We start from the raw sequence: 26,720 nt of genomic DNA, 5'->3' as shown, positions 1-26,720 counted from the left end.
GATTTCATGTTAATATTACGTGATGGGATATCAGGTTGGGCGATATTGGTTTTGACAGTCGACGGATTGTTTATTAACGGTTTTTTTAATATTGTACGCGGTAGAGCGTTTTATAATGAATTCGGATTTTTTCAATAGATTTCAAAAATTCGCAGGTTTAAAATTTCATTAATCACGTTAAAGGAAGCGTGAAAACGACATTATGTCTCACTTCGCGCGGACGCGCGATTTACAAAAGGACCGATAATTGAATGTTTCAGGGTTGTGTCAATGTTTTTATTTTCCAAATGCGCCGCCGACCTTTCAGACGTATCTAGGACAAATCAGTTGAAGAGGAAAAGCGTTTCTGTCGAGTGAGTTGCAGGATGAAAACGAAGTTGTGCTAAAGCATCGGGTATTTACGCACTGAAGGGTCTTCAAAATGCACTTTTTTATTATGATTTTTATGAGAAATGGGACTTCAAAGGATTTGTAGTTGCACCAAACTGATTTTTACCTCTTTTAAAATCTACGAGTATCTTTGGAGGTTTTCGCTTTGACTGGGACATTGATTTTGGCTTAAGTTAAGAAGCGACTTCATTGTTCGCTTTTTACCGGACTTACACTTACCTCAGAAGTAATTATTGAACATGTACATATTTACGTTGAGACTGCAGAGGTGTTCCTTAACTCTAACTTCAAATTTTAAGACACATTGTTTTATGTGAATTAAGTTTCTATATAAAAATTCACTAACTAAACTAAACTAGACTAAACGAACTTTTTTGAGTTTGTTAAAGAAAAGATTTAATCGTAAAAGAACGAGGATATAAATCTGGCAGTCGAAGGTTTAGTTCAAGAAAATTGTGTAAAAATATTATTATATTTTAGTAACACGCATTTATTAAAGTAGAACTACTGAATAAATGTTTTGTTAATTATGTCAATCGAATCCATAAGAGGGTCACGAAGTGCACGTGATAGAGAGCTTTTGACAAAGTAAATGACTAATAAAAAAATATGTTTCAGTTTCAGTTTTTCGTAACCTCTTGCTGTTTTGGTTAGTTGGTTACGCTTCTTGCTGAACTTAAGTAATTGTTAAAGATTTCACATCAAAATCTCGGGCGTTCCTCACGAATCAAAAATAGGTCCATTGCTATTTGTTATAAACGATATTGGCTAACAATTATATGTTAAAAATAGATGTAGTTTAAAGCATAATGGATGTTCAATCTATCTTTCTTGATTATTGTATCGGGTGTTCACTTAAATTTCCGGTCCAAGTTGGGGTTGAAAAGTCGATTGTGAACGCACTACGTATTACGGATCACAGATCAACTGTTTAAATCTTATCGTTGTTTGTGTTTTTATACGAGTGCGTTCATAATCGACTCTTCAATGCCAATTTTGATCGGAAATTTAAATGAACACCCGATACATATCATATTTAAAATCGGATTGTAAAGACAATTTGGTAAATTATATAGCATCACATTCCACCCATTAGTGGTAGCAGACATTTTTAATGATTGGCCGAGCCTTTTGTTTTATCGGAAAGTTGGTCTTAGATTGACTCATACGCGTATGTATACTTGCTATGAATAGTCGTTTTATTGGTTGCCTACCTCTCGAAAAATCTATTAAAAATTAATTAACTATTAATAATTAATGCTTTATCTTCAATAGTAAAACCCATTTTACTATTTATTCTGGGATAATTTTTGCTTACAATTACAGTAAACGCCTGTAAACCGCTAATGATTTGCAACGCCTGCTCCGATTTGTTTTGTTTTTAGTCACATTGTGTTTGTTTTTTTTTTTTTGATCACACTGTATTTGTTTAATTGCTTTCTTTCAGTTTATGGTTATATTATTTACACAAAATTACATTTTCGTTTGAAATAATGACAAATGAAACGGAAATGATTTGAGAACCAGCCGATATATGATAAGCCGATTACAGTCATGATCTCCAGTTCAATAATTGTCAGGATATAGAGGAGTGTAATTTAAGGATTGCTCTTGTCATTCCACAAGTGTTCTTTGTCAGGATTATTTCTTTAAATAGAAACTGTATTTAACTACGTATTTAATTATTTATTTAGTATGTGTGAGAGTTAATAGAACGTTGTATTTTTGGTGGCTTCATTTTTCCCTCATTTGTAGTTGTGTTAGCTAATTTTGTGTGTACTGCAGTCCTGCATAATAGAGGATAATTTTATATTGTGTAGGATGATTAATTCTTCTATATTCAATGGATATTCGTTGTCATAAAGCAATTATTGGTTTGACGTAGGGACAATATACATAAATGCATAGATTAAAATTATTTTTACACCAACGTGTTCAGTTAAAGAGTCAATTATTAAATTCCTTTTGCACAACTGTTAAAAGAAACAGTATTTTTTTACTTAATATTATGCGTCTAAAATGGGTATTTTTTCGCAACATGGAATATGGTATCAATACATAATGTTAAACTGTATGACATTCATTTGTCATAAAATCATATTTTACCGCACTAGTGTGTGGTAAAGTGCAATGCAAGTTTAAACCTTTGTATACTCCGTACGCTGATAGATTGCACGTTTTAAAATTTTAGTTCCAAAACATAACGCAGTGAAAAATACTAAACGCTTTCTTATAATAATAATTAATATAATATGTAGTAGATAAAACGTTGTACGATATTCGTATCATAACATGTCATTTTAATGGTCCAGCGAGACCTACAGCCCATCCAGTGCATTACCGGTAATGCACAGTGCATTACCGACAGTGCATTAAGAGATTAAATCGTTGTTTTTCTTATTATTATAGCAACTGCCAAAATAAGTTTCTTAAATGTGTTCAAATCATACATAATCTTTAGTTGAAAGAATTCTTTTCAAAAAATAACTTTTAGGTTAGGTCGGATTTGTTGCTAAGTATTAAAAAAAAAATACGTGGATAACATCTGGAATAAAAGAAAGAACAAGAAGTAAATAAAGCGTTAAAAAACACAAAAGATTGTTTTGTAAGTACGAAATTATAATAATTAGGCATTTACATTTATAAGAATTAAAAAAAAAAATAACCTCGTTGCTCAGTGCATTTAAAAACAGTAAAAATGGTATGGTATAGCTTCTGTAGAGGAAATAAAATGTCACAATCGAAGATAACCAAACAGAAATAAAAGAGACGTGCCAGAAAATGGATAGTCGCTGTTGCTGGTGTCTCGAGAGCATACAATTTTCTATGATAAATTTGCAGCATCCAGGCAATCCTGTCAATTTTTATCGTTTGCCGAATACCCACGAGTCCGACGCCAGTGCAGCATTTACTTGTTCAAATAAACGCTTAGTGCACTTTCAGCAAAACGTTAATAAACGCCACACGCCCTCGAGCTCACATATAGACAATAGACAGCTTTAACGCGACCCGGCGCATCCACCATATTTACACGTTCCTCTAAAACGCATCATGATGCACGTTTTGCGATTGTATTTTTAGAATGAATCTGGAAGCGCATCCGATGTGTTTTGCGCTTCTATTTTCAGAATTAATTTAAGTGCACAAAATAATAAATTCGTTGGGATGAGGAGGGCTGTCCCGGCGCATCCACCACATCTTTATAATGGCTTTCGGATTGTCAGCGCAACCCTAAAAAATTCTGCAGGATCTCGAGCCAGTTTTTTATCGTTGTAAACTCTATTCTGGAGAGTGTGCGAGCTCTAAAAATAGAGGGAAGGTCCATAGACCCGGTAATCAAATAAGAATCGACTCGATCGAAAAGGTGAAATGTACAATGCAAACATCAAAGTAATGGGAGTCGACGCAGATAAAGCGCCACAAAGTAAGACCGTTCAACAGTTTTTCACGTTTGCACATCGATAAACAAACATTTTTTTATTTTTCTTTAATTATTGCCGCTGCGGAATGATGAATTACGACGCGGTTTATTTTTCTAGCAAATACACAATAATCTCCCATTGATGGATCGGGCTCTTATTGAAAACTTAACAGACTCCGGCTTGCGGTCGGGCTTAGATTGGTTGTCAGATTTTCAGATTTATGACGGCGTTTTCATATTTATGAGCGGCGTTTGTTAGCAGACTGTTAAATTCGAATGAATCCGGTTTATTGTTTTTATTTCACTCGAGTCAATAAATTAAACCATCAAGTGTACGACTTTCTCCCGGAGGCTGTTTGCTTATTTCTTATACACACACACAAGCCAGATGAAAATTTATCGTCGGGAATACTTTCTAATGTCGGAGTAAACGAAAATTAAATTTGAGCCGTCACGTCTGTTTACACGGTTCTTTAATGCAGATTTTTTGCTTTGACGTCAATTATCTGGAGGAAAAGTTAATTCGGTGGAAGGAGGAGCGTTGCGTGATGGCTTATTTATTTTTTCTCGTTTTCCCGAATCTGCATTGTCTAAAGTTGATTACAGAATATGAATTGGGAAGGGCTTTTAAGCTCAAATTTTTCTTGATTACCGTCGGTTTCAATTACATGTTATTAGGTCTGATGTAATTTGATTTTCTTTTTCAGATATTCCATTCCATTCCACGACATCTTCAATTGCGCCATCGGTAAGTCGGAATGTTGTTTTTTCATTAATTATGTTGACATTACTTCAAATAAACAAGGCAACAAATGCTGGGAGCGCCTAGCAATTTAACCCGAGTGTAATGTGAAAAGCCTTGAACTTACTCTCACTGTCACGAAATTGGATATTTTACTGCAGAAATGTAGCAATAATAGTTTTTTTCAGGAAAGTTTTAATTAACTAAAATTTGAAAATATGTACAATAAGCAAGTGATATTAAAATTATCATTACAACAGTAACACATTGATCGAGGTTGTGTGAAAATGTCAATATTAGTCTTAAAAAAAAAAAGTGAATTCATCAATCTAATCTATTTGGTAAAAATTATTTGAAGAATGTTTTGTTTTACACTTATAGTAGATAGATAGATATTGTTTTATTTGCCCTACGGGCTTTTGGATTCCTGCTTAGAGTTTTGTCTAAAAATAAAAATAATTCCGAAAAATTTTTTTTTTTTCTTTTATCCCCTACTTCTTTCTTTTTCCATTCTGTCCCTCCTTTTCCATGTCTTTCATCCATCCTATCTCCCCTTCGTCTTTATTCGGTATCTCTCCCGGTTCCTTTCTCTCACTCTCTCTCATTTCGCTAAGTACATCTATTCCACATGTGCTCAATTGTCTCTCTCTCTCCTCATAGCACATTCTCTGCCTTCTTATCTCTCCCCATCCAATACCTGTTTCCTCTTCCTCGTTGCTACATCATTTTTCTCTCTCTTCAGGTACTCCGGAATTTCCTCTGTCATACACCTCTCATACTCTCTGTTGTATCTGGATTCTTTGATTCTCACTTTCCTTTCTTACTTGTCTATGTTTTTGTCCCCTTCACTCAGCTTTAAATTCATCCATCTTCCTTTTTTTGCTCTTATAATCTTTCTACTTCTTCACTGGCATACCTGTTTCGCTGGCAGTATTCTCTCTCTCCTTCCTATCCATGTTCTTTTACTTTTTTGTCCGGGATTCCGTTTTATTCCATCCTAGATACCTGATTTATAAATACAGGGTTATTCTAAATGATTGTAGTCGAAGCAGGCCATGCCCATGTTATGATATTTTTGCCACTTTCACTGAACTGTCAATTTTTGTCGTGGTCACTGTCATTTTTTAGGTGAAAAGTGCGGTGATGAGAGTTTTATTTATTTATTTTTTTAAATTAACGATTTAATCCAAAAATATTGAGTTGTTTTGCAACCAATTCTAAAAATATTGAGCTGTTTTCCACCTAATTTAACTCCTGCGTGTGAACAGTGTGTACTCACTTATTTACATCATTTTGATGTTTTTTTTTATGTGGAGCGGTAACCATAAATTTTTCATTCAGTTTTTACGCCTACTTGGACTACAATCATTTAGAATAACCCTGTATAATACCGTGTGAACAATAATTACTGATTGAGTTGGCAATAAATTCTGGTGACTTTTGGTGACTTTTATGTCATGTTCCAACGAGAAAACCATTTTATTAATAAAAGAATAAAAGAATACAAAAACCAAGACGTTTAAATATGAAATGTATACCAGCTGTCAATAGTGTCAATAAAACAAACCGAAATAGGTACAATTCACAGTCTTGAAAATTTCATGTAAAATTTTTTATTGCCAACTGAAACAGTTATTGTTGCTCACCCTGTAGTATGTACTATCGGTGGACATAAAAAACTGGGTCAAACATCAAATTTGTATAAAGTCAAAAATCACAAATATAGATCGTGTAAATTTGACTTTTTACAAATAAGGTTATAAAAATTATGACATACCAATGACACACTGTCAGAAACATCAAGTTAAAGTTCAGTTCTTTAATGATAATGACAAATTTTATTTTGAGTGACAATTCAAAAGTCTGATACACAATGAGCAAATTTTGGATGTCCCAGCTTTTAATGTTCACCGATAGTATCGGGCGTTCAAATGAAATCCTGGGCTGAGTAGGCGTTGGAAAAATTAAACCGTTTGGAACAGTGTAAAGTTTAAATTCCCCGCCGTTTGACACGAATGACATTTGTTTATGTTTAATCGGGACATAATTGAACATTTTTGTTTTCAGCAAAGGGTGCCCTTAGATATTTGCTTCGAGAATAGGAATCGTTACGTTATTCTATTTTTGATGTAAAACATTGCAAAGAAAGAAAAAAAAAGAAAAAATTTTTGGCTCTAAATTTTAGGTTAGCTGTCAACATGCTCCAATTAATCTACGCTCTAAAAAAGCACAACAATTCCCAGTCCAGGATTTCATTTGAACGCGCGATACATAGTTATTACGGAGCGATCAACAATTACTTAGATAAGGGGCGGCTATGACTTTGACAGTGTCAGATCTTTGCTAACTCAGCTAATAAACGTCAAACTGTCACTTGAATCAAATTTTAATGCAAAAATGGTTTTTATTCAGGACATAAAAGATTAATCATACTTTCGTAATGGGGTTTTCAATAACGAAGAATGGACATACAGCGCTGTTGCCTGTTTGGCCGAGTTTCGGCAAAAATTTCGAAATTTAAATTGTAACGGGTATATGCAACCAGAAATACTTCTATCCCCGTCGACATACGGCCGAGATTTCACATTTCATCATTTCAACGCATTGTTTGATCTAAATAATTGTTGATCGCACGGATAACATGTTTCAAAGATGCAACAGATTTAAAATTCATCAAAAAGAGTTGGCGAATGTATACGTTTTTAATATTTTGCTTAACAAATTTCTCTCTTTGTGCGCCATAATATTGAATTTTTGTTGTCGATTTAACAGTTAAACTGTCGTTTCAATTGTACCAATTTGTATTGTATTGTCTTCAGCTCCTAGATAGGATTGTTGGGATATGCATTGTTTAACCAATACAAATCAACAAGTGGTGGATCTTTGAAATGTAAACAGGTCATATCACATTTTTATCGTAATATTTGAACAAAATTTTAAACATTTTGAAGCACCTTTTTAAAAAGTTTCAGTACAATTGTTTGGCTCCACCAGTGTTAAAATGTTGACTTTTTGTTGAAAAGTTATTTGCAGAAAAGATCAAAGCCTTTGATTTGTTTACTTCTTTAAACATTGGCATATAACGTACCAAAACCTCCCATCTTTCCCTTAGAACATGATGTTTTGTGCTATCAACTTTGGTACCTATCTTTATGTACTAAATGATTCACAAGAGACGAGGGTGTTTTATGGATTATCTTTTGTTGTGTAAGTCAACAAGTGAGGTGCAACCTTTCTTTTTATAGAGATGTTATTTCATTGCGCAGCTATTTGAATAAATCATATTTCAGCAACAATATTTATTCAGGATGTAGTTTCACGGCGCAATTTGAAATCCAACTTATTATTAATTCCTTATTCGCATTAAACCGTTACTTGAATAAATTAAAATGATGATGAAAGCACTGACCCACTGCGGACACTGTTCTACATATCCCGGGAGTATGATGCTTCATTCAAAACTTAATGATAACACGTACTTTATTCACAATTTTAAAAGAAAAAAGATGACGAGATGTAAGAATCCAGACATTTCTTTCTTTTGCAACTGGCAGTCGGTTAACGATGGTACGTTAGATCTTTCAACAAAACTATACGTTTGAAGGATTACAGCCAAGTTACAGTTTCTTCAGCCCAATAAACTTATACCAATACATTTAACATGTTTACCGAACTGCAACCTCATTCTTGTTGATTATGTTGCACCACGATTAATAATTTTATGATTCCAGCGATGCAAGTGTGTTGGGTGAGGTTAAAAGAAATATTTAAGAAACGTCGAAGTTGTGCATTTATGGCAACAGTTGTGGAGTTGTCCAGAATAATTTGTCTTGTTATCAGTTTTATGTTCTAACAAAAGCGATTCGTGATTGAGTTTTGAAACTCTCGTCAAGTATAAATATTTGTTATATCTTGCAACGTTCAAACAAGTAAAAGAATGTTGTAACCGATAGCTCGGCCCGCTCAAACTTAAATTACCCTCGTTCCAGTGAAAATCTACCTCCTTCGGAGTATGATGCATTTTTGTTGAGATTTTTTAAATATTCGGGGACTAAACTGGTAATGATTCCGGGAAGTTCGACAACTTTCCGGGTTCGTTATCTTCGTAGGAGATAATTATGGCATCGTTTAGGCGGGAATCTGACGATGGTCGAGGAGGAACCGGATTTTGCCAGTGGCTGGTGATGATGGCAGTAACATGATCCCTTCCTAAAGGTTTATATGTACTTACTTGAAATAAGTGTTGAATAAAATGTGAAACAAAATGAAACAATTAACTGACATAGTAGGAAGAAGAGATACTCCCACTATGCGTCTTCAATGCATTTGTGCTCCGAAATTTTTTCGAAATAATAAATAATAAAAAGAATCCACATTACCTAAGTGGACTTAACAGTTAAATTTTGAAACAATCCTGTACAATAAGCAAAAATTTTAAACAATTTTTTTGTCTCTATTTCATCCAGCAATTTTTATACAATTAATATACTTTACTCATTGATCAACAAATAAATGTGAAGTTGCAAGGCTACACTTTTATGACAAAAACAACAAAACACTTACAGCCCAACCCTCATCCTTCCATCTATTATTTATATTTTGTTTACTTTTATTCGAATTTTATTGCCCGACCTTACTTCAAATCAATGTTTTACGACTTCTCGTATTTCATTTTCCACATCATAACTGAACTTCCTTCTCCTAAAAACAACTGCTACTCAACATTTCCATTAAAATATTGTCCTGCAGGAGCAGACATCATATCGCAATCTCCCGTCCACGTTTTAAAAATAATCGTATTTTTCCATAACTGCGCTCGCTCGCTTCTTTAGGGACAAATTTTTAACGGAGTGAAACGTCATAAAATATTCCCCGATGGCAACTGTAAAAGTAATTTTATGTGAAGAAATGTCGGCTAGTTTGTTTTCGTGTGGTGGCGTTATTTTTAGCCCTCGTCACGTGACAAATTAGTGCCGTTACGGTCGCGGTTTGGGAATTTATGATTTCTGTACCAGCGCTGTTGGCGTGGTTGCTTCTATTAAAGGAATAAAATGGATGCAGGGCGCAGGGGTGGGATTTGAAATTGGTTGTTTCCTCTCAAAACTCATATATCATAAACTACTTCAATATCGTCGCAAAGTACTTTGCAACAGCAGTAGAGGACATTCTCAAAATGTCCTGATAATGGAGGTCATTGCTCAATACGTGAAAGAAATTATTGCTACAAAAAATATTGGCATTAAGAATATCCACTTGAAGATTTTATTCATTTTTATTGTTTATTCAGCATTTTATTAAAGTCATGTTATCTATTACGATCCTTTTAGTTTTGGACAACCTCAGCAGTCTACTTGAGGACGTCTCTTATTGTCTAAAATCATTTATTAGGGGCGGAATATTTATTAGCTCTAAATTTTTATGTTTCTCAAAATCTGTGTCGGCACAATAATCCTTAAAAGTGGTGATCTAGTACTAAATGAAATTTGCCCACCGTCTTTTAAAATTTTAAAGAGTCAGGGGGTAAAACGTGATACAAATCCATCGTACTGAAGTAGCTGTGGGCGGCGCAGAGCACAAAGTGCAGCCACGCCACCCTTAATTGGAAAAAGAATCGTTGGCAAACAGCAGGCACGTAAAACGAGTTTCTCATAAATCTAATGACTTTTTACTCTTCCCGATATTATTCCAGACTAGACCGAGAGATTCTATGAGTATTTGCTAAGGGTAATAAATTGACAATAAAGTGAAGTGTGTTCTATCGTCTTATTTAAGAAAATTCTTCCAACGATGCGATCTCTCGAAGAACCTTAATTAAATGAAAATAAAGAAGACAACGTAGTACATATTAATACGTTTTTCTTTTCTCACAATGTTTTGTTTCGTATTTGTTTGCAAATATATTATCCGAGGAGAAAAGCAGAAGAATTATCTAAAACATCCACAAAGTTGTAAATGTTACAGTACATTAGTGTTTTTGCGGCATTCTGCAACCCATCAAGTTATTTTAGAATAAGTAGGTTCTGAAACATCTACACAGATTATTATTATAGTCGACTCACTGGAGTAATAAACTGGCATGATCTTACGTGATTTTCGGGTGAAGGTTTCCTATTGCTTAAAGGGTGCGCATTAAGAAGTATGGTGCATCTCAATGCACGCAGCCGAAATTTCCATCCATTCTAAAAGTAGTAGGATTTAAATTTCCCGCACAAAACTCAAACTTGGTGAGGCAGTGTAAATCATGACGTCGCTAGACACTATCACGTGAACACCTCGTCACTACTTTACTGGATCGCCGCGCCAACTATAGTACTTTGACTATCTCACCGAGAGACTAACTCACCGATTTACATCAAACCGATTTTTTTGCTCGTTTGAGAGTTAAAACCCTGGCGTGTTGCCATTTTCGTCCAGAACGATTAACTTTTCCCCAAAAAAGCAAGTTATGATCATTGTTGGGTCGGATTTTCGTCATTAATCCAGTCTGTGAGGGGCGCTTTTTTATTGTCACGCCAACTTCCTGCAGCGCCATTTATATTTGATTTTCTGGTCACCGGGAAGTTATTTACTTTTAATAAAACTTCCATTTTCCTCGCAAAATTGAAAATCTTAATAATTCTCGACGCTAAAAATGAATTCCAGGTATAGCGGGAGAGCAAACAAGCCGGCGCGTCGTCTCAAGCTGAAATTAAAAGAAATATAAGGATTCGACTGTTACGGCGTTTTCATCTCGCGATCATTTCTAAATGAATTTTATTACATTGTTGTAGGGCTGTCGCTTGGGAGGTTTAAAAAAGTTCGGTGTGTCGTTTGCAGCTTCCCAATATTAGTGCAGCGAGATGGGCCGACATCAAAGAATTGTCGTAATTGGGATCTGACGGGAAAACAAATAAAAATCTTATTAAGTCAACGGCAAAGAATGGAGGAGTTGCCGACGACGCTTGTCGTAATTTTATTAAATTTCATGAATTTCAGCAGGAACTGAAAATTTAATTCTTCTGTCGTATGGTTGTCGGTGTTAGCTGTCCGTTAAGCACAGGACACGGATTCGACATAAAATGTCGGCGCTTGCTGTCTGCAGGTGATAAAATGAAACTGCCACTTTCCGATTTTGTTCTTTAAATTACGACAATAATACGAAGATTTTTTCATGTCAATTCTATTTTTCTTGTATTGAGTCAACTTCCGTTTTGTGCAGTTGGCACAATTTTATGAGCAGATGACATAACCACTTGATTTCCACAGAAGAGCACACAGCATTATTATAAAAGATTTGTTGTTGTCTAACAAATTATCATTAGATGAGAAGGAATCATAAATAACAATAATAAGTAAGGTTTAATCATTTTACAGCAGTGCACCTGCGAGGCTGCGAAAGTAGTTTTGTAATCTTTACCAGTGGCTGCAACTTCTTAAATATTTTTTTAGGCGCCCTTAATGAAAGCGATAATTTTACGTTCTCAAAAGCAGACGAAAAGTAATTCTTTTTCGGACGCTGAACCGTGGCGCCATTTGTTGATCTGTTTAGTAAGTTAACAACGAAACCGACAAAACCAACTACATATATTAAAATGTTTTTTCTTTCTTTTTAAGTACATTATTGTATTGCAAATAGCTGATAGATACAAAATAAATTTGTAATTTTTCCAATGATGTCTTTTGCTTTGTAATTCGTGCGGTCGCCTAACATTTTTTATGTGGACCTCTGCCAAAAAGTGACATTTGCCCTCGCCTGTTTCAGGCCTCGACTGCGCCTCGGCCAGAAAACTCAGACTCGGACTTTGTGACTTGGTACACAAATAACTATTGACAAACATAACACTAGCGCCCTCTATTAGCTCACTATTAAGGAGATAACTCTTGGGCAAACCCCACTCCATCAGGCACCGTTTCAACACATGCGGAAGACATTGCAATGCAGCATCCAGTTATTCCAGTTAGTGCAGTGCTGTAAAAAAAGATTATGTAGACGAATAAAACCAGTTTGGAAATTCTTTATTGACGGATGAAGTATCAAAATTATTTCATTTTAACACTTACTTATTTTGAAGAAAATTTAATTTTCAATCTAATTATAACGAATATTATACACTCACGCTCAGGTTCATAATTAATTTAACATTTCTGCGACCTTCGCAACAAAATATAAAACGTTACGATGAAACCGACATTACGCAAAGAAACTCGTCAGTTGACTTGTTTTGTTCAACATGAATTTCGTGAGTACCTACTTAATTTTTTAGTCAAGTAGAATCAAATGTCAATTTAAAACCTAATTTATTGGATAATAGGTTGCTATGGGATTATTCTTGTGAAAATTTTGTCAAATACTTTGTAGGTTTTTAAAAGTGCGCAAAACGTTAAATGGAACTATTTTAGTTACAGAAACTTGCTCTCTTTTCTCTTGTTTGTTTCGGTTATGGAAGACCTCAAAGTCCTACTGCTGAAGATGACACAAACGTACCAATAATCGACGAAAACTCTGAAACGCATTTTGGTAATTTGAAAGACTTTAAGGAAATAGAAATACCACCAATTGCAGATGACCCCGCATTTAATTTAACAAATGACGGATCAGGAAATTATTCTTTTAGGTGAGTGTGACTTAATTTAAGCGCTACGTTGAATAGTACCTGAAAATCAATATTTTGGAATTTAAGCTTTGACGACTATCCTTTAGCACGTTCCGAGGTGGGCGAATTAAAAAATGCCGGCACTGATAATGAAATTCAGACGGTCAGAGGTCAATACGTAATCAAAGAAATGGACGCAATGTATGATATTATTTTTCGTACCATTGGTTATGTAGCTGACGAGAATGGTTTCCGACCATTTTTGATATCGGTTCGAAAGCTAATAGGTTCAGATTTTTTGAAATTTGAGGTTGGTCCTGGCGCTCCGCAACAAAAAACTGAAATATCATCTGCAACACTGGGAAGTTTGGTAGGAGGGAACTTAGGTTGAAAGTCTTACTTGCTACGGAAGTAATATAAGATGAAGTAAAAAACGAATAAAATTACGATACATAATTACAAATCATTTGTCAAAACACTCTAAAATCACAATTTAAATATGTTTTTCTAATTTAGTTACGAAAAGCAACCATTGTGATATGTCATTTTAGTTGTCAAACGTGCCTCATTTATCACATATCACCAGTGTCAAAAAGTAACATTAGTTACATTATATTATCACTAGTGTTAAAAAGTGGTATTAGCACCATTTTTCGAAGTTTTTATAAGTAGATTCGTATATTTGCCTTGATTTATTTGGTAACAAATTAGAAATTGCACCTTTCGCAACCTCTTCAACGTCTGAAGGTAAAGAAGAATCTTCTCTTCTTGTAAATGTAATCTTGTAAAATGCAAATCTGACAGCAGACTATTTTTATTGTTTACGAAACAACCAACAGTATTCCCATAGCAACTCCCCGATAGTAGTATTATCCCGGAAAATTATTGAAATAGCAGATTTAAACAGATTTTAATCAGAATGTGTGCTTTTCGTAACTAAATTAGAAAAAATCTAGTAGCAAAATGGCTATTTTTTTGCACACGGAATGTTGAACCACTCGTTGACTCTCGTGGTCCAATTGTCATGTCTAGTGCAAAAAAGACGCTCATTTTGCAACTCGTTGCATAATTAGCTATTAAGTCCTTTCTTTCAAATGCAAAGGTGTCAAATCCGGCGAACATGGGGGACGGTCAAAACTGATGTTCATCTCTGAGGTCAGTTCTTCCCCTCTTAAAATGCTCAATTCAATGTTTTATACTGGCATAAGGATGTTGATCCTTTACTTCAAATGTTTGTGGTCTACTAGTGCAGTTTATTCCACCTTTTTGCATAACACAATGTTAACAAATCTATATGCTGACTAACTAAACTAAAAAAAGACCTCAAAATCTTCCGGCAAGCAATCACAAAAAATAATCCTGGCACAACACAATGTGCTGGAAAGAATTTGTAGACTATTAGGATAATAATAAATTACCAAAGCAAATATTCTAAATTAATGTAGATATGCTTCGATATGCAGTATGTCCACGAACTGAGTTGCAAAGAGGAAGAAACACTTTTTTATTTTTCAGAAAAAGGCACTCTTGCTTGATAAAGTGTTTTGGAAACAATAAAAAATTGTTTCAAGCCAAACAGGGCTTAATCAACAATTATGAAATTCAAACTTAAAAATTTGTTGTCAGTACCTCTTTATAACTCAATCCGTGGATATAATGTAGATGTAAATATCTTCTTCCTTTCCTTTGGAATTTTCTTTGAATTTTATAAATAAATGATAAACCAAAACTTATCAGTTTCCTTGTCTTTTATTTACCCTAATTCCGAATTCTGACATCCCTATTATCTTTTGGAGAAGATAAAGATAGCAAAACATTTTCGTAAACTAAACAATTTTGACCATATGCATTATATACCTTTAAATTTTTTAAAAGACATCAACAGATTTTCGCACAAATTTAATTAAATGAAACATGAACCAAGATATTAGTTTCTAAGGGTTTAAGCTAATCTAAACTTATTATTTGCAAAGTGCAGTGTCAATACATTAATAAATATTTCATTGATGAAGTAGTTTAAATCGTTTATATCATTGACTGATCAAGTGATGAGTCAAAGAAAATGGTTATGCGGAAATTAAAAGAACATAATAACATGTACTTATAATAGTTATTTACACAATTAGTGGGATAAAGGCAATATTACAGGATTCGAGTTTTCTGTAATATGCTTTAGCCCACGTGTTATGTACAAAATTTTATCTAAGACCGCCCCGAATTAAAAAAAAAGGTAAATCTTATTTATTTCCGCCAGTTTCATTACACCACTCAGTGGAATAATAATTTACTTATCCCACTGAGTGGGGTAATGAAGCTCACTTATCCCACTGAGTGGAGTAATGAAATGCGTCCGGTAATGAAGTTCCTTATTCCACTCAAATGAGTGGGTAAAGTGTCATTTATCCCACGGGATTAGATAAAATGCATTTACCAGAATTGTTCAATATTTGTTTAATTTTCTCACGAAGTGCAAAATATTAAAATGAAACTTGGTTGAAATATAAATAAATATATTTTTTTAAATATCATTTTTAATAACAAGGTGATCTTCGTATTATTCTTATTATCCATTTAATCCATTACTACGACCTTCATATCAACGTGAATGTTAATGACCATGTGAGATAATTACCATAGAGTAGTAAACAAATGTAGTAAATGAGTATTTACGAAAGGTGAAACACATTTCGGTGACTAAAAAATTTCAAGGAGCCATGGAGCTCTTTAAACCACAGAAACAAACACTCGCACATGAAATATACACTGCATATTTTGAAATATCCAGATATTACTACCTGTGTCATATCGTGCCACATAATGTGGCTTTTTAAAATGTTGTAATTTAATTACTTTCGTTACATCAAATACACAAAATCTGACGCGCGTTTTGAGAGCAAAACTGGCACTATCAGAGCGACAGTGATAACAGCTTCGCCGTTGAAACGCACGTGAGCAATTTTCAAATAATAAAGTGCATTTGCTATAAAGACTTTTCCTTTAAAGTAGTAAAGGAAGAATTTTCTTTCGAATTAGTTTTTCACATACTTTACCATAATCTTTGTTTCTTCGTAAGTATTAGAGTAAATAGAATGATAATTTTAAAATAAACCAAAATAGAGTAAGTGTTGGTTAAGACCAAATTAAAAAAAACAATAGAACAAAGAATAAAAAAGAACACCATATTAAAAAGTATTAACTTTGTGAATTTGTTGAAATAAACTCTGGTTTTAGAAATACAATAATATTTTGTTTGTGCCGAACATGAGATTAACAATGTGGGTCTAAGCCAGAACTTTATTTTTTTTTATCAGCAACGCCAACTCTTTTTTTATTTTCATATATCAAATATGTAATATCAATATCACGTTGTAACAAATCACATCGTATATTTCCTATCATTCTGCAACATTAAACTGTTTGTGATCCGAAACGTGATCATACTGGCAAATTGTGAAAATTAAATTGGACTCGACAAAAGCTCCATATTTTCTTTTAACAAACACGTAGACGCAGTTCTGAAAGTGAATTTTACATGAGAACATCGAAGGTGGAAAATGTGGCGCATATCATTTTATTTGAAATTTAAAACAGTTCAATACCTATTCAGAGCGATTTTTCGACGATTTAGTCTTTCGAGCTTTGAAAAATGCCCCGTCTCGTCGTTTCGTGCAAAAATGATTTTCCTCATTTAATTTTTTAACGCTGAAAGATGAGACAGTTGCGAGCTTTGGACACGGTTATGGGGCACTAACCCTTCCCGTTCGTAAATCACTTAGGGAATAATTGTTGGTGGGAAGGTGTCAATAAAGAGACAACGCTGGGGTGTGTAATCTAATTTAATCTAATGAACCATGCAAGGTAAGTAAGCTCTGCGCCTTTCTGGTATCTTGTTTCTAGTGATTAGGAGGGCTGTTTCGGTTGAAATCAAAGACAAAGCGACATTGTGCGAAATGATCGTGAGTAATAAGCGGAGAACAGTTTTGCGTTCTGAAACCATTTCATCATCATCATCAACACCAGACGAATTAGCTGCGATATAATTAGTTTCTTGTGGCCCATAATACGCCTAGAGCATCCCAACTTTATAGTGGTCACAGTAACTTCAAATATTTCGATTATCTGTCCACCAAGTGTCGTCTGAACCGTTAATTAGACATTCCACCTTAGTGCTCTCGTAATTAATTGCATCATTATCATTGCACCGCTGCTTGTCTGAATGCTTTCATGTCCAATGAGGAATTAATTTGATCTTATCAAAGTGTATGAATTTATGTATCCTACGTTGCATCGTTAATTTTAAATGCGGTAACACGGTGAAGAAAATCGTGCCCGAAGTTTTCAACAAAGTTGTTTTCTTGTTAGACATCCAAATATAGAGAAGTTAGATTAAATAAGGAAGTTAAGGGCATCTAGGTTAGAGAGGGTGAGTAAAAACATTAAAACTAGAAAAATACAAGGAAACTTATTTTCGCGTTTAAAGTAATTACCTAATAGACGTAAGGAAGACCGAAAATCCAGAATAAGGTTTAGAAAATATTCCAGCCAGTTGTCGGGATGTTCAAAAACGATCATTTTACTGGAAATGTAGATTTGTCATAATTATTAACTGAACTCTAGAATTTGAAAATTTCAAGGACAGATTGTTTCTCTAAGAAATTTGATAGATGTTTATAAAATGCAACAGTTTTTGCTTTTACTTTGATTTATTTGAAATATTGTGAGGATGAAGAGTACTCGACAAATGTCTGGATTTGTCCTGAGCGCGCGCCTGTGTCGCAAATGGAGGTGATGTCACTGGACCTCAAAGATGAATGATTTGTACAGTGTTTTCCGGAGTATTCGCTATAATTGTATTTCGAAAAAAATGATACATTAGATCTCAAATTCTTTTCATCTTTCACCAACTCTAATAAATTGGAAAACGTTGCCAGCTAGTCTCATGTGGGATTTAAACAGATGCACTTTGTGCAGTCATATCAACAAAATGTCAGCAAATCAATCAATACGATCCATTCTATTAAACAATCTATTACCGAAAGGATTCTTCGGGAAACCCGTCACAAAATAAACAGAATCTTGCTCTGTTCTTGATTTATTTTATTGCTTCGTAACCAAAGATATCGGAAACGAGGATGTTTTTTTACTTTTATTAGGAAAACGTTCAAACAGACAGGCAATACATTCCCTGAGGTTTATTTAAGCACCGAATACCAGAGCTAAACGTGTTACAATTTTGTTGTGCTCAATTAATTAAAAATTCTCTCACTTAGGCAAAGTCTGGTAAAGTTATTAATTATTACTGTTCATATTGGAGGATTAGATGTAGATGTTTGGGGCAAGTTAATTAATCCCCCTGAAATTTTTTGCGTGTGGCAGTCACAAAGTGACTGAGCTTGAACTTTAATGAGAAATTTTCATTACACCAATCTCATCTATTTTAAATTTACTCTGGAGTTCAATAACGCGCTTAAACATTTACTCACGGGCTTGTATGCAATTTTTCTCGGAACTTCTTATTGTGGTCGTCGACGAAAATGCTATTCCTTTATAGATTTCCTTTTGTTTGATTTCCCAAACGATTTTGCGAATCGACTTGACGTTCACCCTGTTCAAATATGGATATTACGGAGGCACAAAAACAGCTTAAAATGATTGTTTCTGGATTTATATTTAACGGAACCGAGCGATGTTATGTCTTTCATGCCGTATTATTTGTCAGTGTCGAAAATTATTTTATGAAACCCTTCAGTGCTTTGTGAGGCAAAGCTTTGTCGTATTTATGCCGACAAACTTTATTTGTGTACTGTCTACATGTAAAACAAAGAAAATACAACTCCTCGCCTCGTCTTCACACAACAATCAAATTGCTTTGGCGAGATATATTTCAGCTTTCACTGCGTTCACTATCACCAAGAAATAATTCCCAGAAATTAAACTAAAATTATTCCATTGGAAACTACACAGAAGAGTTGCAAAGCTCGAAAAGCTGGAAACTAATTCATATAAAATTTTGTATTTTCTTGGTTTCAAAAATAATCTCATTTCATCATAAAAGTGTGTGAGGTGATGAATTTCAAAAAAAAAAAATGCATTACCTTTGCCCCTTTGCAAGCGGTGATGGTAAAACCAGAAGTCATTCAAAACTAATTAAAAATGACTGAATCCGGTTGGATTTAGAGATTTTGGGTCGGTCGCAAATTATTGTCAATTGTCCTTCATTCATCCGTATGAAGCTATCATCTAGCGCAAGGAAATGAAACATCAAGGATATTACACAATTATCCTGATTGGTTATTACTCAGGATAAAGCTCTATAGGAAGCTATCCTATTTAAATCTGACCGTAGCTTTGAATCGATAATCTATTTCAAGGCTTTCGGTTGCGTGAAATTTATAACCCGCACAATAAATCGGACGAGGTGATACAATTTTCTCCGAGCGAATAGAGCATCAGATTTGACAGTGTAGACAGAGTTAATTTTGCGAAGAGAAACTGTCTGAAATGGATTTTAATAAGAGAAACATGCAAAGGATCGACTGAAATACATATTTCTATAACGACTTGTGACATATTGAAGGTGAAGTGAGTGAAAAGGGAAAGCTCGAAGGCGTCTTTTTGGGCATTTTCAGGCAATCTTGTGAGACTTCACGTCGATTGTGCGCCCCTAATAAAAAATAAATTAATTCTTGCAGGGGAGCAGATTTATTTTGAGTGTATTCCCATGGCGATGCGGTGCAAAAAGGCGGACGATGCTTTAAATTTCCATTAGATTTGTTTTCCGGATACAAAAGGTTATATTTTGGGGATGGCAGGAATTAGGAAACTTGTTCGAGTAGTTCCAAAGAGCCCTCGTCTAGTACAATGAATATTCAAATTCTCTTTTGTGCAGATTTACCTCTGTGAGCTTACACATACATTATAAATATAAATACACATTTGCATATGCACATCAATATTCTAACTTGGAGCTTTGAAATTCAGTTAATATTTTGACAAGTCTCTGGCGATTTCGTCGTGCTTAATTGGAAATTTAGCCGTGGACGTCGCTTCCAACAAAGTTTTCATCGATTCATCTGTGCCGTTTGTATTGGTTTCACATTTTTGATTCACCCAACTTTTTCATGGATAAATAGAAAATTTGTTTGTGGTTGTTCAGCGTTTTCAACCGGTAAACAATGACGACGCGATCTATTCATTTTGAAACAATAAAGCTTTTTCACCGTGAAATACTATCTAACGATCTAGCGTTTGTTTTATTCGGTGTTGTTGCTAATTACGAAATTTTAATTAAACTCGTCTAAATTTAAAATGGACGTCGAACAATGCAGCAAGTGGTTTTTGCTTTCTTTCCTATTCATGAAATTTTTTATTTTATGAAATGAGTACGCTTAAAAATTGTTGAGTTGTATTTATTTGAACTACTGTGTTAATTAAATAAAATTGGTTCTGCAATAATTACACAGAGAAAAGAGAATGAAACAATTGATAATTATATTTTTTATTTCCTCAAGACGCACTTTTGGTAATTTTTTTAATTTTACGCTGTTCGGTGATCAAACACTTACTCTATAAAAACTTAATTATTTTCTTCGTTGCTGTCCTTTTTGGAAATTCAAAAATTATTGTAAAGCTTTTGATGAAAAAATTCAATCAACCTTGGAAAAAATTTTGAATATTAAATTATCTTCAAACTCATGGAATCAAGCATCACTTCCATTGGATTTTGGTGGACTAGGTATCCGTTCAGTGACTGATTTATCTTCAGTTGCATTCCTTGCTTCAATACATTCTTCAATTGCTCTCATCGGATGTATACTCTCTCCTTTAAACAATACATTTGAGATCAAATATTTGTCAGAAGCTCTGGATTGTTGGAAGCTCCTCTGTCCCGGCATTGAGATACCTGATTCACCTAATTTGCAAAGACTATGGGATGCTCCAATTATCAACAAAAAGTTTAATGAAATTTTGGATTCTTCTGATCATTGCAATAAAGCAAGACTGCTAGCTGTTTCTGAATTGGAATCTGGAGCCTGGTTAAAAGCTCTACCATCTTCTAACCTTGGTACTTTATTGGACCGTCAAACACTTCAAATAGCTGTTGCTCTTAGAATTGGATCTGAAATCTGTCATCCACACATTTGCATTTGTGGCTCTCAGGTGGATAAATGGGGTCATCATGGTCTTTCGTGTTTAAAAAGTGCTGGTAGAATTCCACGCCACAGTGCCTTAAATGATATTTTAAAGCGTACCTTCTCTTCAGTCAACATTCCTTGTATTATTGAACCTTACGGATTGCTTCGTGAAGATGGTAAAAGACCAGATGGGGTTACTTTAATTCCTTGGAAACGTGGTAGAACACTTGTTTGGGATGTAACATGTGTTGATACCTTGGCTGCAACACATTTAGATGGTTGTTCAAGAAAATCAGGTTCCGCTGCTCTTTCAGCCGAAAAATTAAAACACGGCAAATATTGTACAATTAAAGAAAATCATAATTTTGTCGCATTTTCGTTAGAAACCTTTGGCCCATGGAGCCCAGATGCTAAAGAGCTTTTTAAAGATATAAGCAAGTTGCTGCTTGAAAAATCTGGTGTTTCCGAGTCCCCTAGCTATTTCCAGCAAAGAATAAGTATTGCTATCCAAAGAGGAAATGCTGCTAGTGTTCTGGGAACTGTGGCCAAAACCTCAGGACTTGAAGAAGTTTTTTATTTGTTTAAAATTTAGTTTACATATCATATAAAAATAATATACTGTATTTTTACAGACAGCTCTATAAAAACCATGTAATAAGATAACCGAGTAACTAAATGTTTTGCACAATGATTTAAATTTTAAAATAAAAATCTGAGATCTGTATAGATTTGTGAAGATTAAACTTGAGTTAAAATTCCAAGATGTAGATGTTGATTACTAGGTTGCTGAGTGGAGTGCTTTTAATTGACCATTTGCTGTATGGACAAGGTGTAACAGCGGAGTACCCATTATGCTATTAATTTTATTTAGGAAAGGTCAATTAAAACTGATATATCTATTTTAGAAAAACTGGAAGCAGAGGGACAGATTTAAAACTAATTTAAGAAAAGCCACTGAACAAGCGCTCCTTTTTAGTTTAAGATCTCATTCCTATATTAGAGAGCAAATATGATTAGCGATTACAATATACACAAAATTTTGTTGTTGTGAAAAGAAATTAAATTGGTCTTGACGATTTCGAAAGCAGCATATTCCTGATCACAGTGAAGAAGATTCTACCCTTTTTACCAACATTCTTGATGTTCCGTGACAAATTTAAAACACAATCATACCAAGTAACTCTTTCTTCTGGTGTCAGTAAATGAGGCACATCAGAAGAAATGCTTACTTCAAAATTAGAATCATTGTGAATGCTATCTATCCTCTTCTTCTTCTTTTGTTTGAGCATCATCGCTTGTTATAATTTTTCCTTGACATTCTCACACAAACAGCTTTTCGCTGTGAGGTAGTGGTCTCATTGTAGGATCTAAATCGAGGTTCTTTAAGGTAGCTTCGTTTTAGATGGGAGCCCTGTTGTGTCTGTCAAATAGAAATAACAGTCTGTTGGCTGACCTTTTGATTCTCCCTAAATCATTGGAACTGCAATAGGCAGTGACGTGAGAACCATTTCCTCATCCGCTAAGAAGCCTAAAATATGCTGCTCGTACAGTAAATGTTTCCAACTAAAATAATGATGATAACAATGTTTAATGAATGGTGCAACTTGCACCTTTAAGTTTCAAAAGTTACTTCGCCACACACGTAGCAAAAAATGTTACGGTGATTTAAACATTTTCTTGGCACTTGTATGACTTTTTTAAGTCGCTGTGGTATGTATTTATTTCAAAATGCCTAATGTCTGAACAGTAGAGGCGAATCAACTCTGTGCTGGCTGAAGTTAAGCATTATCTTGTGGATGTCGGTCACAAAAAAATTTAGAAAAATATTTACTATTTGTACAATTATTTGCGAGAACTGAAAATAAACAGTGAAAAAGTAAGTACAAATTTCGGTACAAAGAGGGAAAATATAGGAAACATTTTTGGAGGGATGCAGAAGGGATTTTAAAACTCGAATTTCGACTGATATAAAAGCTGAAAGATTTAAAAATGGAAGAAGAGCTGTGAATAAAAATATGTTTACAAATGGCAGAAGAAGAGCAAAAAGCGCTTAAGTAAGCTTAACAAAGCGAGATTTTTTAGAGTAATGAAACGAACGAAAATAGAATGGAAAAATTGTTATATCGGAATTAGAAATATGTAACATGAAAAAACAACAATTAAAACTTTTTATTTTTTATTTCGAAACCCAACACCACCTTTTATTGTTAAATTTTATATTTCGGGTTTACTTGCTTCGAGAATAGGAATCGTTAGTTATTCATGGTTATTCTATTTTTAATTTAAAACATTGCAAATGCAAAGAAAGAAAAAAAAGAAAGATTTTTTTTTGTTTCTAAATTTTAAGTTAGCTGCCAACATGCATTAAACTTTTAAAAAGTACAACAATTGAGTGTTTCCAACGCCTTCCCAGGCCAGAATTTCATTTGAACGCACGATAGTATGTATAGTCTGTTTTTTTTTTTATCAAAGAACCACCAACAACGCAATTTACACCCAAAATAGAGCTGGCAACATTGTACACTTTTGATCTACAGTCTATTCCATTTAAGAATGCAGTAGATGTCGCTTCGAATGGAGAACGTTTCACACTGGCGAACGCGGCAAATTTGAAAACATTAATAATCCAAGCAAAATTAACAAAAAAAAGTCAAAAAGGAACTTACGGTAGCGGTACTCTAATAACAGAATTGTAGTATTGTAGTTTAATAACGCGTTTCATACAAAAACTCGATAAGTTTGACACTAATAAAACAAAAACGATCAAATATCAATATTTGACAGTAGTTATCAAAAATCGAGCATTGCCTTGGTGTAAACTTTTCTCTCACTTTGACCAATCAACGACGGGAAAATAGTCCCTATGCTATTCTACACTGCATAATTAAATGAAATAGACTGTAAGGTGAAAAATCTCATCATATAAAAATTTAGGTTATGTCGAGATATTAATAAAGTTAATAATAACTAATAACAACTACATAATTTGAGAGTTTAATAAATGTCTCACTTTGTCTCATTTTTAATAAATTAAATTGGGTGCAAAACAACTTAACATTTTTAGAATTAGTTGCAAAACAACTGAATGTTTTTGGATTCAATCGTTAATTAAAAAAAAAATAAATAAAACTGTCACCATCGCATTTTCACTTAAAAACTGAATGCGGCAAAAATTTCATAACATGGGCATGGCTTGCTTCGACTACAATCATTTATAATAACCCTGTAGTAATAGCCATGAATCCCGACAATAATAAAGTTCATTTTTGGACAAACGTAACGAGTTTGCTGATTCTTCAAAGAATGAACTCTTTTAACAAAGGAGAAAAAATTAACTTCGTAAAATGGATTACGCCGGATTGTCTTTTAGAAACATGCAAGCAACATTTCCTGCATTCTATCCGGAGCGACCAGTTCCAAGTTTGACATGTCAAATATTATAGATTGTCATCTTTGGCTGTCACCTCGGTTACACTTCACAGCTATTGTTATTTTGACAAATTCTTCAATTCTTTTTTCCATTATTGTGTACTTACTTTTACTTTACACGTAAAGTGCCTATGTACCAAAATCCATTCTACACGGTGTATGTGTATTTGGCTCTAAAAGGTTCTTTAGAACTTCATCATCCATTTGTAATGAGCGCCCAAATTAGGCGACAGACGTCCAGACTTGACAGGATTAAACGAATTAATTATTCACTGGTCTGTTGGAAACATAATCGACAACGTCATTTCGTAGCTTTAAAATCTAATCAGAAGTGTTAAAGAATCATCTGGGCCAAGCATTCGTCTTCCACCTTCGTATGCTCAGTATGATTATTGCAAAATATATCACGCTTATACAATGAGAGACATTTCATCCTTTTGTGCACATAAGGAAATGTGAAGTGTTGCAATGATGTTACCAACAAATTTCAATTTATATTCAAGAAAGTACAAAGAAAATATATACACACACCACATCCATTTCAACTTGTTTCCATGTTGTATAAAATTATTTATTTTAAAACTTATCAAAAACTGTCATTTTACAAATATACGAGTACTTTATGACATTAGTTGAATTTTTTTCTTGTGGCGAAAATATCTAAAAAATTTTTCTGAAGGCTGTATGACACGATGCTAAAGTTTGTAGAAAATTTGTTAGAAAATGAGAGAGGACCAATGAACGATCAGGATCTGAGAAAGACAGACTATGATCCTGATCGTTCATTGGTCCTGATCGAGGGTCTCTCTCATTTTCTAACAAATTTTCTACAAAATTTAGCATCGTGTCAAACAAGCTTAAAACAAGAATATTGTTTTTAACCAGATTTTGAAAGAAAATATTCTTTTTGGATTGAAGGTAACACACGAGTAATGATACTCAACTTTTTCTATTCTTCACTGTTTTCATTTAAAATGTGTATACTGGGTGCCCCAAAATTTGCGGAACAGCTTACCAGTACGTTTTTGAGTAGTCATTAAAATATCAGGTAAAAATGTTTAAAAAAATGAATCTTCTTTTTTGTAGAAAATATGGACCTATTCGTTAAGCTAGTTTGACACGATGCTAAATTTTGTGGAAAATTTGTTAGAAAATGAGAGAGACCCTCGATCAGGATCAATGAACAATCAGGAATGACAAAGACAGACTATGATCCTGATCGTTCATTGGTCCTGATCGAGGGTCTCTCTCTCTTTTTCTAACAAATTTTCTACAAAATTTTGCATCGTGTCAAACTTGCTTTACACTAAATGTGGCAACATTTGAAAACATTCCATGTATCACAATAGTCTTCAAATATTTCATTTTTGTTGTATCCATGGAAATGAGAGAGAAAAATCAAAGCCATGTTCCCATACGTTATTTGAGGTAAAACGGACATAAAATTATTACTTGGAAATGCTGGAAATAATGAGAAAATAATTGCAAACCTGATCACAACCGTTCAGGATTATTATGCCACTGGCTAGTAAAAGGACAAATAGTCAAAATCTTTTTTAATATTTAAAATAAAAGAGATCAAAGCTGCACCTTTTGAACCCTCATATCTTCAAATCTAAGAGGTATAGAATTTTTTAATTATTTTTGTCATTACCTTCTAACATGAGGTGACATTGCCCCATTGAGTTGTTCCGCGAATTTTGGGACACCCAGTATATATTGTTTGGAACTATCGATACGATAGGAGGATTCCGCTAGTATTTCTCGACTTCGGTTGAATTCTTCTGTTACACATGGTATAAGGATCTGTTTTGGAGTATGTATTGGCTTCTTACTACTTCCCAGTTTTCGTGGTCAGCATTATACGAAACTATTGATTAATTTCTTGTAATTTTCTTTTTGGCTGTCTTTGTATTGTACAAATGTTTTTCTTGACGATCTTTCTATTATGCAATATATAATTGAATCCTCTGATTTAAATGTAAAATTTTTTACTTTCTCAATTTTTGAAGTGAAACTTTTTATGGGAG

The 26,720-nt window shown here is 34.0% G+C and overlaps 2 protein-coding genes across 5 annotated transcripts in view; both read left to right on the top strand.

Moving 5' to 3' along the window:
• LOC138130067 (adenylate cyclase type 6) overlaps positions 1 to 26,720 on the top strand; it is a 366,957-nt gene that overhangs the window by 48,238 nt on the left and 291,999 nt on the right. For all 4 annotated transcript variants that reach the window (XM_069046426.1, XM_069046421.1, XM_069046422.1 and 1 more), the window contains one exon: positions 4,519 to 4,559. The gene's annotated coding sequence lies outside the window, so the exon portion shown is untranslated. The remainder of the gene's footprint in view (positions 1 to 4,518; positions 4,560 to 26,720) is intronic.
• On the top strand, positions 12,135 to 14,859 carry LOC138130070 (uncharacterized). The gene is made up of 3 exons (XM_069046429.1): positions 12,135 to 12,772; positions 12,933 to 13,147; positions 13,214 to 14,859. The coding sequence occupies exons 1-3, from the start codon at positions 12,764 to 12,766 to the stop codon at positions 13,515 to 13,517; spliced, it is 528 nt and encodes a 175-aa protein (XP_068902530.1). The 5' UTR covers positions 12,135 to 12,763; the 3' UTR covers positions 13,518 to 14,859.

This window comes from Tenebrio molitor, chromosome 5, assembly GCF_963966145.1.
Source record: "Tenebrio molitor chromosome 5, icTenMoli1.1, whole genome shotgun sequence".
Lineage (NCBI taxonomy): Eukaryota > Metazoa > Arthropoda > Insecta > Coleoptera > Tenebrionidae > Tenebrio > Tenebrio molitor.
The sequence above is the reverse complement of the archived record's forward strand: the minus strand, read 5'-3'. Positions and strand labels throughout refer to the sequence as shown.

Coding starts and splice junctions, on each gene's coding strand:
- LOC138130070 (XM_069046429.1), top strand. Junction 13,148..13,213: donor TCAGGAAATTATTCTTTTAG/GTGAGTGTGACT, acceptor TTGGAATTTAAG/CTTTGACGACTATCCTTTAG.